Source organism: Erpetoichthys calabaricus, chromosome 3 (genome assembly GCF_900747795.2).
Source record: "Erpetoichthys calabaricus chromosome 3, fErpCal1.3, whole genome shotgun sequence".
Classification (NCBI taxonomy): Eukaryota; Metazoa; Chordata; class Cladistia; order Polypteriformes; family Polypteridae; genus Erpetoichthys; species Erpetoichthys calabaricus.
Window position 1 is genome coordinate 229,856,468 of NC_041396.2, and position 17,575 is coordinate 229,874,042.

Below are 17,575 nucleotides of genomic sequence, written 5' to 3' on the forward strand. Positions count from 1 at the left end.
CATAACATGTTAGTGGTGATTAGTGAGTGTAGAAAGGGTGCACACATACCTCTCTGCCAGGTTCCTGTCCTTGGTAGAGAGACCGCAATATCTTCTTATATAATACGCTACCGTGGCTGTCCGTTTGTCTGTCCAGGATTTTAAATCACCTGTAGCTTCCAAACCGTTTGACCTGTTGACATGTAATTTGGTACACATACTACGTGGCTCTTTTTATTTTCAGAGATGTGTTTTACTAATCTTAACCAGCTCAATAAATATGAACATTGTGGTCATCTCATAATGAATAGGAAAAATCAAGGAGATCAAGACCTGAATCCAGGACACCTTAAATAGATATCAAGAAACTGCAAGAGCAGAGAACATGTAGATACCCCATTAAATAAAACAAACCTCACAGAAAAATTAAGAAAATAGATGTATATTTCAAAAATAAAAAGGCATAGTTGAAGGAGGCAGAGCAGTAGGTCTATAAAACAATATGTAGAAGAATATAGGAAGGAGAATGAAATAAGACACTCGAGAAAGCAAGTCTTAGCTGTGATTTGTGAGGCTTTAAAAATGTACTTCTCTGCAAATACATTTTTCTCATTTGTTCCCAAGTTAGTTTTAGTTTTTTTAAAACACAGAGAATTGAAAGGTATTATTTTCACTTTTCTCAGATTAAAAATAAATTATCTTTTTATTTTTCATTATGCTTTGTTTTTTTTCTCTCAAGACTATTATAATGAGGATTGGGCACCACCATTTTCTGATGCCGTTATCAGGATGGTTGTTAGGGGTGTGGCCTCTGAAGGTCACGCATCAATAGGTCACATCACTGATGTTATAAAACTAATCCGACAGTACCAGCAACATACTAGATTGTTAGACAAGTCTTAAAGAAATTAAATGTGCAAAATGTTTATTTTTTATCATTTTGGGATACTGAACTTACTGCTTCATTTTTGACTTTGTCTCTTCCTAGTGATTTTGCTTTGTTGCCAGTAATTTTGGACTTCTGGTATTGACCTATGCTCCCCTTTATGGCTATGTTTCTCTATGTCCTTTCTTATTATTACTTGCAGTTATGGCATGCCATCGAAAATGCAATGCTTTTATATGCACTTTGACAGCCAAGTTATTCACAGAAATCTGTTTTAAAAAGCCCATGTATACCTTTATTCCGGTTTGACAAACTGGGATATTGTTCTCTGAGAACCTAGGTTAACGCACATAGACTTCTCCAAGAGTAACCTATTTATTTGGCCATGTAAACTCTTAACTGGGTTACAATTAAGGATTTCATAGTCTGTACATATCCATTGCACTCTATATACCTGCATGTGTGTTTGCTTCACATAAGCATCTAGGAAACAGTGGAAGCATCCACAAAGATTCATTTCCAGATGCAAATGATTGGGCAATTGCATTATTCCTTCTCCTGGTTGGAATAATTTCAGAAATCACTAAATTTACATTGATGAGGTTAATGTACAGTACTAATCTCTGCAATGTTGGGGGAAACATGTAAAAAGTAATGTGAATTACATATTCGGGTCACTTTTTAAAGTAAACAGTAACCTAAAGCAATACTTATTTTGCTGAGTTAAGGATATCTGTATTATAATTCCAGCCTCACTGGGTGTAAGGCAAGAAGCACACGTAGTTACAGTATATGCCATCCTTTGCAGGGCACAATTGCAAAACCCAGCAGAAAAGGGTGTGCTGCATGCAATCCAGTAACAGAACATATTAATATATGCATGCCGAAACATGGTTGACACGTCTGTCGAGGATTGCTTGCACATTGCCAAGGCAACCATAGGTTCGCAGTGCTACCGAGGCAGCTTGCTGTTTAATATGTCTGTCGCCCAATAGGTGATGTGGGGAACATTCTGACCCAGCCACTAGCCTGGGGTTGTTTGCTGTGTCTGTGTGTATTGAAGTGGTACCTACTGTTTGAATAAATACCCTGACTGTTCCTGATTTGATTGGAATAAAGTTGGTGTTCTTGAAGCCTTTGGACTTCGCATCTTCTCTCGGGTGCAAGACAGTGACTCAGCATCACAATATGTTGATACAGTGGGATCAGGTGGTGTATTGGCCAGTGTTCATACAGTGAATCTTTGGTGGCTCGGATCAAGGTTATAAAAAAGTGGATGGATGTTCTCACCTTCACAGCATGTGAAGAATTAAATGTATTTATTGTATGAAACACAAAAAATGGTCACGTTTGGCTGTGTTTCTGGTCAGTTTCATGAAGGTTCATGGGCTTAGGATTTAATAACAAATGTGCAGTTTTAAACACAAAAGAAGAAAATATAACACAAAAGTAACATGCTCTTTGTATAGCATTACATTTTCCAACAAGTAACAATATATCAAATTTACTTTTTTTAAGTAATGTGTAATTACTTTTAAAATAATGCTCCCCACACTGCTCTGGCGACACAGGCTCCACGTTTATTTTCTGATTCACAACGGTTGATGGTGACGTTTAACTCTGTTTCGCACAGTTTAATGATGTCAAGGTGTTTTGCCAAAGGAGAACTCCGGAAGTGGCTTGTGCATGTAAACAGGTGTTTTGATTTCTGCTTTAAAGGGGTTACTCACCTTATCCTGGTTTTGTGTTGCATGTAAATGCAGTGTCTTGGACCATAGCAAGACCTCCTCTCCAAATAACACTCATCTACAAGTCACAGGTTAGCAAAAGGTATAAAACGTTTTAATGTTGATACTTGAACCTCATAAAAATGGCAGAAATATGAATTTATAAACTAGAATTGCAATCCACTCAGGGAATGCTTCCAAACTTTTGATTCTCAGAAAAAAGGGAATAGGGGTTGTGGCGAACAGTTGGGATGCCCCTTCAGCATATGTTCCAGGGGAGCAAGCACGGGAGACCCAATACCTCCCCCTGGACGCTAGATGGCAGCCTCCCTGGGTTACAGCGGAGCCTCAGACTCCCGCAGGGCTTCATGGGAGTTGGAGTTTGGTGTAGCCCTGTTGGGTCCTGCAAGCGCCGTCAGGGGGTGCTGCAGCGGGAACCGCTGGACCCTTGTGGACAGTGTTTTCGCCACACCTGGAAGTGCAGCCAGGACTCGGCAATCAAGCACCTGGAGCACTTCTGGGTGCCTAATAAAAGGAGTCAGTGGCCACCACTCGGGAGCCTGAGTCAGGAGGAGGAAAACAAGGTTGCCTGGGAGGAGTGGTGGAAAAAGAAGAGTGTGGTGTGCTTTATTTTGATTTATTTGGTGTGCTTTGGGACTGTGTTAGGGCTGAGGGACACGGGGAAAATGTGGACCACAGTTGAAGAAAAAATAAATCTTTTGTTGATTTTACACATGCCTCCGTGTTAGTCTGTGTTGGGTCAGGTGCATATATAGTAGCTTTTACAGGGTTTTAACTGCAGATAGTACAAACTCTGGCAAGATGATGTTCGAATTAGTCTGAATCATGCTGCTTGTTGTTATACATTTTCACTATATGCCTTGATCATACATTTTTTATTTTTTCACTTGCATGATTTTCTTCACCCTAGCAGCCCGCTTCTTCTCTTCGTCAGCATCTTTTCACATTAAAACTGATTAAGTTAGTTTTTGTGTTGCAATTACTTAGTACGTTTTTCTTAATTTTTCACTTAAGCTGGCACTTCAATCTGCCTCAAGAATGATTAAAGACATGAAGAGGTAGAGGAAGTGTCCGCGAAGGTGGTAGGGAATGAGAACGATGCACATACGCATGCGCTGCATGGCCACCCTGCTGCGTGCTGCCGAGAGTTGATTCTACAATAAAATAAAATAAAAATAAAAAGAGTAATAAAAATTATCACCCCGAAAGTGGATAGTAGACGTCACATAGTATATGTGTACCACATTTCAGGTCAATAGGTGAAACGGTTTGCAAGCTACAGGTGATTTAAAATCCTGGACAGACAAACGAACAGCCACGGTAGCGTATTATATATAAAGATATTGCATATGTTTTATATACTATCAACAATGGTGCACTGAATACACTTGGCTTTTCATACTCTTTCTCTGTACGTTTAACATAAGTTTGCTCAGAGGTTAATGCGCTTGCAGCTTCATGAGCAGCTCTTCTTTTCTCCACCCTAGCGGCCTGCTTCTTCTCTTCTTTCGTTGGCATCTTTTCACGTTAAAACTGATTAAGTTTGTGTTGCAATTACTTAGAACGTTTTCTTTCATTTTTCACTTAAGCTGGCACTTAACTCTTCAATCAAGACTGATTTAAGATATGAAGAGGTAGGGGAAGTGATGGCGAAGGTGGTAGGGATGAGAACGGCACCTGTACGCATGCACCACACGGCCGCACTGCTGGCCGCTGCCGAGAGTTGATTCTACAATAAAATAAAATAAAAATAAAAAGAGGAATAACCTTGAAGGTCAATCATCACCCCGAAAGTGGACAGTAGACATCACGTAGTATATCCATCCATCCATCCTCCAATCCGCTATATCCTAACTACAGGGTCATGGGGGTCTGCTGGAGCCAATCCCAGCCAACACAGGGCACAAGGCAGGAAACAAACCCCAGGGCAGGGCACACACACACACACACCAAGGACAATTTAGGATCGCCAATGCACCTAAACTGCATGTGTTTGGACTGTGGGAGGAAACCGGAGTACCCAGAGGAAACCCACACATACACGGGGAGAATATGCAAACTCCATGCAGGGAGAACCCGGGAAGCGAACCTGGGTCTCCTTACTGTGAGGCAGCAGTGCTACCATTGCACCACCATGCCGCCCCACGTAGTATATGTGCACCAAATTTCAGGTCAATAAGTCAAATGGTTTGCGAGCTACAGGTGATTTAAAATCCTGGACAGACAAATGGACAGCCACGGTAGCGTATTATACAAGAAGATTTATTCATATGTATGTCTTACTGAATGGCACATAAAGGCATCTCCATTACAAAATTTGCTATTAGCAGTAGTCCTGTAGTTAATTTTTACACGATTTTCTAAACTCCATTTTGCTCTTCTTTTTATGCACATACAGTATGTCTTTGGAGTTGCAGAATTCAGTTTGGTTATTGCTTTGTTATTGGAGTATTGTTCTCAAACCGTTATGAATTATATTCATCTGTTTCCAACACCAAGTTGGTTTTCATGTTTCTGAGCTGCAGCTGCTATAACGCTGCTATGGCACATCACTTGGGGTGCACACCGTTGATGTCATCACTGTGATGGATTAAAACGATGATGCTGTGCACTTCCAAGTTTTCAAATACACAAAAAGAAACCTTAGTATGGTTGTAGTTTGCACACACTATTAGTGTTAAAAGACTCCTTTTTGGCCTCCACTTCGATTTTTGTTTAGTGATTAGGTTTTGATCAATCATAGGACAGATTTCTTATAATAATTTTTGCTGTTATATTTTGACTTTTCTTCTCCTGTGATCTCTAAAATTTGTCCTTTTTCATGGCAAACATAACAAAATGAACTTGAAAACAGATAAAGTAATGATGACTCTAGTACTTCAAAAACAAAGAAAATTTAAGTGAATGGAATGAAGCACACATATTTACAAATACTTTTTCATGTTATATTTAAAAGTGAAAAATATATTTATCAAGGTAGTTCCTGGAGGCTGACTGATACTCACAACACTAGGGCTTTTTGTAGACTTCTCTCTGTCTTTAGCTCCCTTTGGTCCATCCCACTTTTCTGCATTGACATCTGCTTCGCTCCACTCTGGCCAGATTGAAAACTTGCCTTTTTTCGATTCCACAAATATCCCTCCAGTACTTGAAACAGATGATGATAATCTGCATTACAATTACATGAGAACCGTAAAGCATAATTAGTAATGACAATCAAAACCTAGAACCAATGGTATACAGTACACTATACATGCATGTAAATAGCAAAATCAATAGAGTACATCCATACATAACAATCTCAAACCTGCTTAATCGAATTCAGGGCCGCAGCAGTGGACAGGGTGCAATCAGGGCAACACAAGCACATTCACACTGGGCCAGTTTAGAAATGCTAATGGGGAGTTAGAAAAAAAACAAAAAAAACAAATAGTCGGTGAAAAACCCACACAGACAATGACCAGATACAGGTGAGGAACCCAGGATGATGGGTAATTGTGGCAGCAGAGCTCTTACTGCACATTTGTAAAATATTTCAAACAACATCCATCCACCCATTATCCAACCCGTTATATCCTAAATACAGGGTCACAGGGGTCTGCTGGAGCCAATCCCAGCCAACACAGGGCACAAGGCAGGAAACAAACCCCGGGCAGGGTGCCAGCCCACTGCAGGGCACACACACCCACAAGCACACACCAAGGACAATTTAAGATTGCCAATACACCTAACCTGCATGTCTTTGGACTGTGGGAGGAAATCGGAGCACCCGGAGGAAACCCACGCAGACATGGGGAGAACATGCAAACTCCACGTAGGGAGGGCCTGGGAAGCGAACCCTGGGAAGCGAACCCTGGGAAGCGAACCCGGGTCTACTTACTGCAAGGCAGCAGCGCTACCACTGCGCCACCGTTCTGCCCTTTCAAACAACATTTAAAACATATTCAGGAAACCACAGAAAAGTTTACATTTTGATTTCAATTAAAGGTTTAACTTATTAAAATGAATGAAGCATCAACTGTAAACATATGTTTGGCATAAAACCTAGCTACAGTATGTAAATATATATAGAAAGGATATGCTAGAGTGTTTTTAAATTAATTAACACCTTTTTTGTTTTTAAAAATGTTTTATATATATTTCAACTTCAATTTGTACAATACTATTTCAGATAATTAAAAATGATGAATTGAGCATGACATTACATTGATGGGGCTTAGCGAAACTTTGATCTTTGCCCACCACTGAGGAGGTTCATCTTTTGGCACTAAATTTGAAAAAGCCACCAGGGAAAACTTTCATGTGCTCCATCCACTTTGTACAAAAGATGCCAGCAGTATGATGCCCCTGTTTCAAAGAAGCCCAGAATCCTGATGTGGAACAGTTCAGTAAAAATGTCAACTGTTTGTTAGCCTTGAGCTGTCAAGCAAACATCTGGCCACATGATACAGTAGACAGTGATCCTACCAGACAGCCTCCGAGTCTTGTGTCCAAGTCGTACAGTATGCGTAGATTACAGAATGATCCTTTAAGAATACAGCTGAATTAGAATAATTGGAATTTGGAGATAAAATGCAGTTAATACAAAATCTTTGTATTTATTGTATATGTGTTTCAACATTACATTGTGTGTTTGTTCAATTTCATTTTTTTTATCCATAATTACTGTATAGTGCACTGTGCTTATGAGTAGCAGTGTGCTTAATAAGAATAATTTGAATTCAGTTGAATTACAACAAGTTTGATTAAGGCCTTTAGGGCCTGATTTGATTAACCGAAGTGACTCTAAGTGCTGCTTTAATCATGTATTGCATGATCTCGAGCACACAGCTGTAAAAACACAAATCAGAATTGAGGATGAAAACACTATGAAAAACAAATAAATAGAAAATCTGGAACATACATCAGTTAATAATAAAATCACCCAGTTCACCTAAAAAATAGCCTTTGTTGCAATTCGCTACTCCAAGTCTTGGCAGAATCAAATAATTTGAAACAATTATCCACCAGATGTAAAAGTAATTGAGGTCAGGGCTTGTATCAGCAGTTGATGGATACTATCTTGTAAGGAAGGACAGTGATAACCTGTGCTGGGGGACATATCAGAATGGGATACAGTAAAGACAGCTCCTGGAATTTGTATTCTCAGGCCAAGATTAATGCATGGACAGTGAGGTATCCCTGATAAAAATGTATACGCCCCCCTTTCTTATAACTGGTGGTACCCCAATTCCCACTATACAGGCCCCTAGAGGGTTATGTGGAACCACCTGAGGGAGTTCTGGGTAGAGCACTCCAGGAGTTTTGAAGCACTTCAGAGGAAATCTAGTACTCCTGGGCCATACTTAAAGGAGTCCACCAGCCATACAGTCAGTGAGCTTGGAGTTGTGGGAATCGTGATGGACAAGAGTCCACATGATGGGACAAAAGGTGGCCAGAATCACTGACAACAGAGAGACAATGAAGAGTTTTGTGAGGGTTTTATGGTGGAACTGGACCTGCCACTCCACAGACTAGACAGGGTGGCATGTGTTATATAAAGTGAACCCAGTGAGGCTCTAATCTTTTGCTATTCTATATCTATTAATATTTTAACTCCTGAGTTTATTATCTACTCTTGCGAGTTGCTGAAGTCAATAAAATTACCATTCTGTGTTTACCTGGGTCTCCCTAATTGTGTTCTGGGCTTAGGGTGTGCTACAATGCCCCTTTGATTGCAGACTCCAAACAATTTCTAGGATGTTGATTTATCATGTAAAAAGGCTTTTCAGGATAACTCTCCTCAAGACATAAACCCCTTTTTATTTGCTCAGATTTTTTATAATGTGGACCTTTAGCATAATGTCTACCCCGTCACTAATTTAGTTTGCCTGTTCTTACACTTTTCAACCAATGGGGATGTAGGGATCTGAGCTGGCAATCAGAAGGCTGCCAGTTTAAATCCCGTAAATACCAGAAGTGACTCTACTCCATTGGGCCCTTGAGTAAGGCCCTGCAATTGCTTCGTCTCGGGTATGACGTTAACCTGCATCCAGCCCAGCAAGTAGGTCCTCCAACTTACAGGGAAATCTCAGGGTTGGTGGCAGGATTGGTACTCCTGTTTCAGTGTGGTGTTGAGGTGTCACCGGTTGCACTTGTGTCCTAATCCTGGTGGTTCATCGTGTGGTGGGTTCGGCAATGACCAACCTCTCTCTCTCTTTGCAGTGCACTTGCACCTTCTATCAATACATTGTAGCTCCTTCAGACTTAACTTAGGCATGACTGCCACCGTATCCTACTTTCTTGGGACCATCCTCTCACACTCCTGAATGACCTAGCTGAGAAAGGAACTCTGTTCCAGGCCATTATCCAAAGTACATACAATTAAAATTCTGTTTCCAAAATCTGCTTGATATTAGGAGCTGGAGACAGCAGCACAACATGCTTAAATAACTTAGAACCAGCTTATGAAAACATACATGCATTTTGGTAGCAGCTCGGCATATACCGGTACATTTGATGTAAAGTGTTTCTTATTAGCAAAAGCATGCGCAAACAAGCAACATCCCACAGCAGCATTCCTAAAACTCCCTACTGACAACACTTCATATTTTTTACACTTTCTGCTTAAACCAATTATTAAAATATGTAGCTAATTATTTTCTAAAGAAAAAAGCATTAACAGACAAGGTTTATGTTTCAGTAGTCAAGAAGCATAACAAGTTGCCTTAGTACAGAAAAGGAATAAAGTTGCTATGTAACATTGTAAGAAACGTTCTGCTAATTCCAGAAAGGTTTTGCTCCTTCCTCTGAGAGTTGTGATGCATTAAACTAGTTCTCCTTAGAGTTGACTAGGTGGGAAGTCTTTTTCCTACTAAGATTTGATACCATCTCTTTTGTATACATCACATTTACATCAAGAACAATATCAGAGACCAATTAAGTACTACAGTATTTGAATTATAATACTGGATTATAATATATAAACCATTACGTAACAGTAATATTTAATGTCTCACTGTTTAAGCACCAGTTGTGCATCAATGGAGATGAAGCTCAATTCTCCTTTACATACAAAACCCACTCACATTATAGGATTTGGGAGAAAGCCTGAGTAGCCAGATAAAACTCATGTATACTCGGGATGAATGCATAAGCTCCAAAGAGATGTGTTGTGGCTAGGATATGAAAGCAAAGCTTTTGATAGATGATGTAGCCACGCTGCAGAGCATTCTTATTTAAGTAAATTTTCAAGATGCTCTTCTGAAAAGCAGTTGGGGAAGCTTCATCCCAATGTACTCAGTTATATTTGGCCAATTACCTAACTATCTAAAATAATATGTCTTTTTTGGGATGTGGGTAGGTAACCAAAGTACGCAGGAAAAAAAAAGTCATAAGCAGACCCCTAAAATATATATATATATATATATTTACAATTCAATAATTCAGTAATACTCAAATGTAAGGTGGTCAGTGAATACTCAGATAAAAGAAAGTTCTTATCCAGATTGTCACTCAGTAAGCATAGTTCTTGAAAAAGTGTTGCTCTGGCTCAAGGTTAGTGATGCTAAGGGTGGATATAAGGCTGCTTGTAAAAGATGGTTATTGCTATTGACAATACACAGTCACCTGTCATTCTATATAACCCATGAAGTGAGATACTTTCTTTGGACCAATAATTAATGGATGCAAATATCAGATCATGAAATGAAAAACACTAACACAGAGGAGTGCTCAGTTTAATAGCAACAGTGTGCAGACTTGGGCAGGCTCATATAGGAGTAGAACAACAAAGAATCTGTGTCTTCCCTTGAAGGTACACTTGAAATAATGATGTATAGGTTAATGTAAATAATTCATGTTTTAATTATTCTTGTCATTACTTTATAGCTGGAAACCTATGCAAGAGCTCTGAGCCTTTACTCAATGAAGGGCAGAGTTAACCATTTTTATTACACTTCAAAAACATCCTTATCACAGTCACATTGGCATGTGTGAGGAACCTCAACAAAGACACCAGTCCATTCAAAGATGGTTCAGCTAGGTAACCTAGAGGTCAAGTAAAGTTCTAATGGCAGCTCCTCTGTTCTTGGTGTTTTGCCTTTTTTTCAAAGATTAGAGTAGAGTTTTTTGTAAGGTCGATAATTTCAAGCGAAATGGAGGAAGTGAGAAGTCAAGCAAAATGACACCTTTTATTGGCTAACTAAAAAGATTCCAATATGCAAGCTTTCAAGGAAACTCAGGCCCCTTCTTCAGGCAAGATGTAATCAAAGGGGCCTGAGTTGCCTCGAAAGTTTGCATATTGGAATCTTTTTAGATAGCCAATAAAAGGTGTAATTTTGCTTGACTTCTCACTACATTCATAATGGCTAACACGGTACAACACCCTAATACTAAGTGAAATGGAGGAAACCCAGTATTAATTTTCCTTTGGTATCCTTAGATGGAGCTACACCTGTGCTCTAATACCTGACGGAGACCAAGTACTTTTGGAACTGGGTTCTGAGTTAACAGATTGTTTCATTTGGCTCTAACTGCCACCACCTTAGTTTCAAGTTGCACATTAAATCTACTAGTTTGAGAATTCCTAAGAGTGGAGTTACAGCTAAGTTTCAAATTTACAAGGAGACAATAGAAACCAAAATATAGCACACTTATATTTATACAGCACAGCAAAAATACATAATATTGAATGCTCAAAGCACCATGCAAAATGTACATAAAAAATATTTTAATATACAGTATACCTCTATTTAGTGCCTTTTAAAAGAGTTTAGGTTCTTAGCATGCTCAAATATTTGTATTATTTATTAATTTGAGAAACACAAATATACTAAATAAGGATTAACCTACAAAGAAGATTAAAACAAAATCCCAGTCTACAGAGGCTTTGTCTTGTCTTGGCCAACTACTCATTAAGTTCGTACCTAAATGCAGAAAATGCTGAATAAAAGTGTAAGCAGATTCCAGGGATTCTTGTTCAATATACGGAGGGAAAACCTGACCAAAACTGTAGCAACAGCAAGTTTGACTAAAGGACAATGAGACAACATTGAAAAAGACGTAGCAACAGTGATTCACAATTGAAAAAATAGTATAAATGAACCAAATTAGAAACTCTGCCAAGGTCTTCTGAAATAATGGATTGTAACACATTTGCAGCATTAGCTGAAATAAATTGAAACTGGTGGCACTTCCAATATTGAAAGGAGATCAATCCAAACTGACTGGATGCTTTTATACAGGGGTCACAGTGCTAAGGGCTTAAAAGGAATAGTTACAACCTTACTTCTTTATATAGGAGCTCTTAGTGTCGACAGTATATCCTGAGGCTTAGTACTAATACAGTAGGTGTATTCAGTCTGTTATGTATATATTGGCAAATGCATGAAAAATGAAATATATTGTGGCAGACGGCCAGAGCCTTTACCCAGCTGGGATGCCCTGAGTATGGAAGGACCAAGGGAGAGAGTGTTTTCAAGACTGTTTCTCCCCCGGACCGGTAGAGGGCAGCTCCCTTGGCTTGCATCAGGGCCACAGGTTGTGAGCCTGAAAGCACAACCCTGCTGGGGCCCGTGGTCACCGCCAGGGGGCGCCTGGACTTTTACAGGGCCCTATAAAGGTGCCCTATAAAGAGAGCCAGTTACCACCACTCAGGGCCAGAGTCGGGAGGAAGAGGACAAAGCCTGAGGAGGAGTGGAGGGGAAAAGACTGGTGGCAAAAGGGACTGTGTTGGGCTGCATGCTTTATGTACTGTGCTGTGGGGAGCAGGGTGAAACGCTCCCCAATTGTAAATACATCGCGTGCTGTGTGCTAAGCCTGTCTCCTGCCTGTCTGTGTTGGGGTTAGGGTGGCTGTACGCACCCTGGACTTTCATAATAGCAATAACACTAAAAAAGTTTTTCATTTGAAATGCTCTTGTTATGTTAAAGTCTCCAACTGGGTTTTAAATACAAGTATTACACTGGAAAAAAAGTCATATTCCATCCATATACTGTATATTATTTTTTCAGTATGTAATTCTCACTAACAAGGATACTTACTTGATTCATGAAAACATTCAATTCATTTTTATTTTCTGTACTACTGACGATCAACCACTGACCTTGACACTGACTCCAGCCAATAAAATCCTTAAACTAGTCATAATATAACATTCTGAAACTAGTTTAATCAAGTTCAGAGTTGTGGGAACTAGATCCTGGCTCGGAAATATTGGGTGAAAGACAGGAACATGCTCCAGACTGGGCACCTGTCCATCATAAGCTTCACTTGCTCACTGAGGGCAAATCTGGGGCACCAACTACCCTAACCTGGATATCTTCAGGAACTTGCGAAAACTGAAATAAATGCTTCAACTTACATAGCTCACCTATATTGTTCTATCAAATGAATTACATAGGTAACCAAGCTTACTGTATGTTGTGATGTGTATTAGTTATTTTTACTATCTGAAACTATATATGTTAAAGTATGTGAGAGTGCAAATATAAAACAGTGAGTTGGGAGCTAGGTTAGACTAGCACCATGTTGCTTATGAAAACGTGGATGATTTATTATTACTATGTACATTTTTCCACTAAGAATAGCAAAAAGCTGAATTCAAACAAAATTAATCTTTTAATTGTGGAGCCATCTAACAGCCACATAGCGTTGGGCTCACGCTTTGACTTCACACTATCTGTGTTGGTTCTGCCCATTCTTTCTATATGTATTTGTTTTCCTCTGAACACCTTGGCTTCCCCAACTTTTTCCAGAGATGTTCAATGGACTTGTGTCCATTGAATAAATAACATTCATAAATAACATAACAAGCCCACTCAAAGTACCACAAAGTATAGTCCTCTTGGCAAATACAGATAGATTTCAAAATCCTTAATGAAAATTGCCAGAAGTAGCCACTTCATTGCCCATGTTCAGTAGTTCCAAGTACAAACTAGAAGCTTCAATCAAAGGTCAGCAGATCTGCCATGAAACATGCACAAAGAGGAAACCCAAAGCAAACCAAGTAACACTGAACAAATGTATTAAGTCTGTAGAAGGAATGATGTAGAAATGGACAAGCTCTGAGCTCTGACTATGACACACAAGAGAATGCTGAGCATATTCAAGCTGTAGCATTCACTTTAGAACAGCAAAGCGAGGCCGATTCCCAGACACAAAACACACACATCAAGTGAAGAAGAGCAGATCTCTGCTCTCAAAACAACATTATTTTCATGTGCTTTTTTAAAGGTTGCAGCCATGTTAGTGTTCTACAGAACTGAAGGAAACAGGGGGTTTGAGGTTTGTGAATTGCCATGTTGGGAATATTAAGCCGGATGATACAAATTGGTATGGAAAGTAAATTCAATTAATAGTATAGTCCTCTCTTGAACAAATGGTAATCCTGAAAGCCAGTGTTACCAAAAGGTGTGAAAACAACACAAGCTCAAAAAAAACTGGCTGGAGTTAGCAAAATAGGCTAAGACACCATACATATATATGTATAAAGTATAGATATTTGGGATGGGCACCACAAGAACTATGGAAAGAAAAAGTTCACCCAGGTCAACAAAGACCTTAATTTTCTTTTAACAAAGCTCCAAACTGCTGTTTTTAAGCACATTTCTATGAATTCAACTATAGTTCCCTGAATATTGATATTCTTAGTAACATTTATGTCAAAGAAAGACCTGCATTGAAATACAGCGTTTAAAGCATCTTTTCACTAAAGTGAGACCTGACAATTGTCTTTCAATATCCAAACTTTGGTGTCCATTTAGGTTTTCTCCATGTATGGTTTTCCTTCACTTCCCACAAAAATGCCTGCTAGGTTAATTGGTGACTTCAACTGGCATTGATGAGAACATGCATGAGAATTTGTACGAGCACACCAAGGTTGAGTATGGTGTTGCACCCAGTGCTGCTGGGATAAGTGCTTGCTCCCTGAGATGCAGGACTGGAATAAACAGATGCAGAAAATGGATGGACGGATCTCTAAATTTTTCCTGAGTTATTTTACATTTTCCATGTCATGTCATTTTTTTTGTCACTCTTCTGAATGTTTAACATGCAGGTCTTTAAAATTATTATAAGCTGTAATCTGCTCCATTATACACAAATACTAAGTCTTCTATAAAAGTGTGTTTGTCAAATAAAATGGACTAATAAAAATGATGTACTTTTCCACCACATATCATAAAAAGTTTATGAGACTTAGATAAAAACAAAAATTACATGTTAATTGAAGTTAATTTATTTTATATACTCTCCTTAACTGTAGGTTGGATCAGAGCACAGCTAACCAGTGTCATGTTTTCTAAAGGTGGGAAGAAACCAAAAGTCCCAGGAGGAAACACACATTAATGTAAGGAGAATGTGCTAATAGCAAACACTCCTCACTGGAGCTGAACCGAGACTCAGGTGCTCTGAGGCAGCAAATACATTGTGGCATCTTTTTATCTTGTAAGGATTATAGAAGAAGAAAAAAATGCTTTCTACCAAGTTAATGATATAAATAGATATTTTATATAGTGCCCTTTACAGATATATTCATCATATGGCTTTAGATAGATAGATAGATAGATAGATAGATAGATAGATAAAACGACTTAGCCAAATTTGACAGGTACCTGCAAATTCACTACAGAAGAATCAGCTTTTGTTTTTTGTTCGTTTTAGAACTGCCTTGTATATCCATCCATTCATTCATTTTCAACCCCCTTATGCCAGAATCGGAGATTATCAGCCTGCCCCAGTCCTGTCTACCAATCGTTTGCAATTTGCGATAGCGCTCTCAGTGAAGGACGCTATATAATATGCACATTAACTGCCACTGTAAAAGCACGGCTTTCAATTTTAAGGACTTCATTCGCAGGATGTACAATATTGCCCTAAACCTTTATTATTATTATTTTTTTGCAGGAACTTGTGAAATGATCACAATGTAGAGACTTTGATATAATATTTCATATTCAACATTCTGAACAACCAAAGGTCCCAGGCTGCATTTCCACACGTGAAAACTGTCCACGCAAATCTTACTCTTTATTCGGCGCCTGTCCCAGAGCAGAATTCAATCGATGCGTGGAGGCTTCTTTCCTCTTTGATTTCGACATGGCCGCTGAAAATCTAGCACCTCTTTTTACACGCTTCGACAGTGAAAAGTAGAGACGCCGAGCGCAAGTTGGACCGTAGTAAGTTTGTGGGGAGTTGCTAGGAGACGGAGACGCGGCTGTTTCCTCGCGAGGGCGAAAGCATAGTCTCGCGTGTCTCTTGGTCCCAGAGAGCGGCCTCTTTTAAATCGCGCTAGTTCTTTATATTGTTGTAAAATGCTCCGACTTCAAACTGCTTACAGCTTCAGAAGTGCAGGTTGCTTGGAGGTTGTTCGTGTACTAGAAAGGTTAGTCCGCGGATGCCTTCTCGAGTAACCAAAATCGGTACATTCAGCAAGTTTTAATAGATACTTTTTTTTTTTTTGCATTACTACTTTATAGCCAATACTTTTTTTTTTTTGCATTACTACTTTATAGCCAATCATCACTCTTTTATTGTCCTTTTAACTGATGTACACGAGTGGCGTTTGCTTCTCTAAGGCATCCAGAGGCGAGCTGGTGTAAAACTTCTGCTCAGATAAGCCTACCTGGACAGGTTTGAACCCAGTTTGCCAACTCAGGGGGAATCCACCCAAGTTTGGGGATAAATCAGGGCCATGTGAGGAAGAATATTAAGGGATGACAAAAGTATAACACGGGAGGAATTTTTAAAAACAATTTCTTCATATGAATTACCCTCTTTTTTTAAAACAGGATTTCATACCTTTCCACTTGTTCTCAATCCCCTATGATTGCAAAGTCTGCAAAAAGCAATATTCGAAAACTTGCGAGCGCCACCTGTCATTGCCCCGCCCACTCACCTCGAAGCTCGTGTATGATTGGTTAGGGCTTTGACAGGTTTAGGATTCTCTTCTTGCCCCAGTCTGTAGTCCTTCTGTTAATTTTTCTAACTTTATTAAGACAATTCAAATTTCCAGCTAGGCACAAAAGCAAATCCAGGGCTGGTATGAACTTGGAGATTTCTGTGAAGTTGTTGTCTTAGCTTCACAAGATTGGAATCAAATCTTTTTGAGTATGTAAGAATTACCACTTGTAATGACAACTCCAGAAGCATCAAGGTACAGGCAGGGATTCAGCGATAAATGGAATACAGAGCAAGAGTTTATAGGTAGTGTCTGTTATTTATACCACTTTTGTTTTTCGGCTTGTAAATGTAACTATGATTGCATATTATATTTTGGGACAAACACCAAGTGGAGTTATGCAATTTTAAAATGAAACTCTGTTCATAACTGAGCAAAGAACACTGCCCTTACATGTTTAGTGTGCTGTTTCGATCCATCCGTTTTCCTAAACTGCTAATCCAGGGCAGGGTTGCAGGACAGCTGGAGACTATCCGAGCAAGCATCAGGTGCAAGGCTGGAACACCCCCAGGTCAGGGTACCAGTCCATTGCAGGGTGAACACACCCAAAGACGCAGTAGGGCCAATTTAGCAATGCCAGTCCTCCTAACTTGTATGTCTTTAGACTGTGTCCTATGAGAGGTTTCTGTACAGTAAGTTCATTAAACTTTAATATCATTAAACATCCAGTGATTTTTTTCATTAGTGTGATTCTTCATCAAGTGACATGTTTTAACCTGTCTTAGATAACAAAAGGTGCCTATCATTTGTGAAGTTGCAAGAAGTTTAAAGTATTTTTTACACAACTGTAGGTTGTGTTAGTCTATTACATAGCTTAACAGCATAATTTACTTGTACAAGTGACAAGACCTTTCATTACAATAGATCAGTGTTCAGTTTTTTGAAAAAGCCTGTATTGAAGTACTAAACAAGAGATTTAATTTTTCAGAAAGGGGGGAAAGTTCTCAAATTGGGGGGAAATTGGCTTTTTTTTTGGTTTGACTGAAATACTTAGCAACCCTATTCAACGCAGAGTGGAGTGAA

At 39.2% G+C, this 17,575-nt stretch overlaps 1 protein-coding gene across 2 annotated transcripts in view; it reads right to left on the bottom strand.

Annotated features, from left to right (window-relative positions):
• The window catches only part of adgb (androglobin), a 225,479-nt gene extending 209,692 nt beyond the window's left edge, over positions 1 to 15,787 (bottom strand). The window contains exons 1-2 of one of the 2 annotated variants that reach the window (XM_051924853.1): positions 15,619 to 15,787; positions 5,619 to 5,781 (exon numbers count right to left, since the gene is read on the bottom strand). In XM_051924853.1, the coding sequence (XP_051780813.1) occupies positions 5,619 to 5,781; positions 15,619 to 15,692 (237 nt within the window). In that variant the 5' untranslated portion in view covers positions 15,693 to 15,787. The remainder of the gene's footprint in view (positions 1 to 5,618; positions 5,782 to 15,618) is intronic. The other variant, XM_051924852.1, reaches the window with a different exon arrangement.
• Positions 15,788 to 17,575: the final 1,788 nt, after the last annotated feature.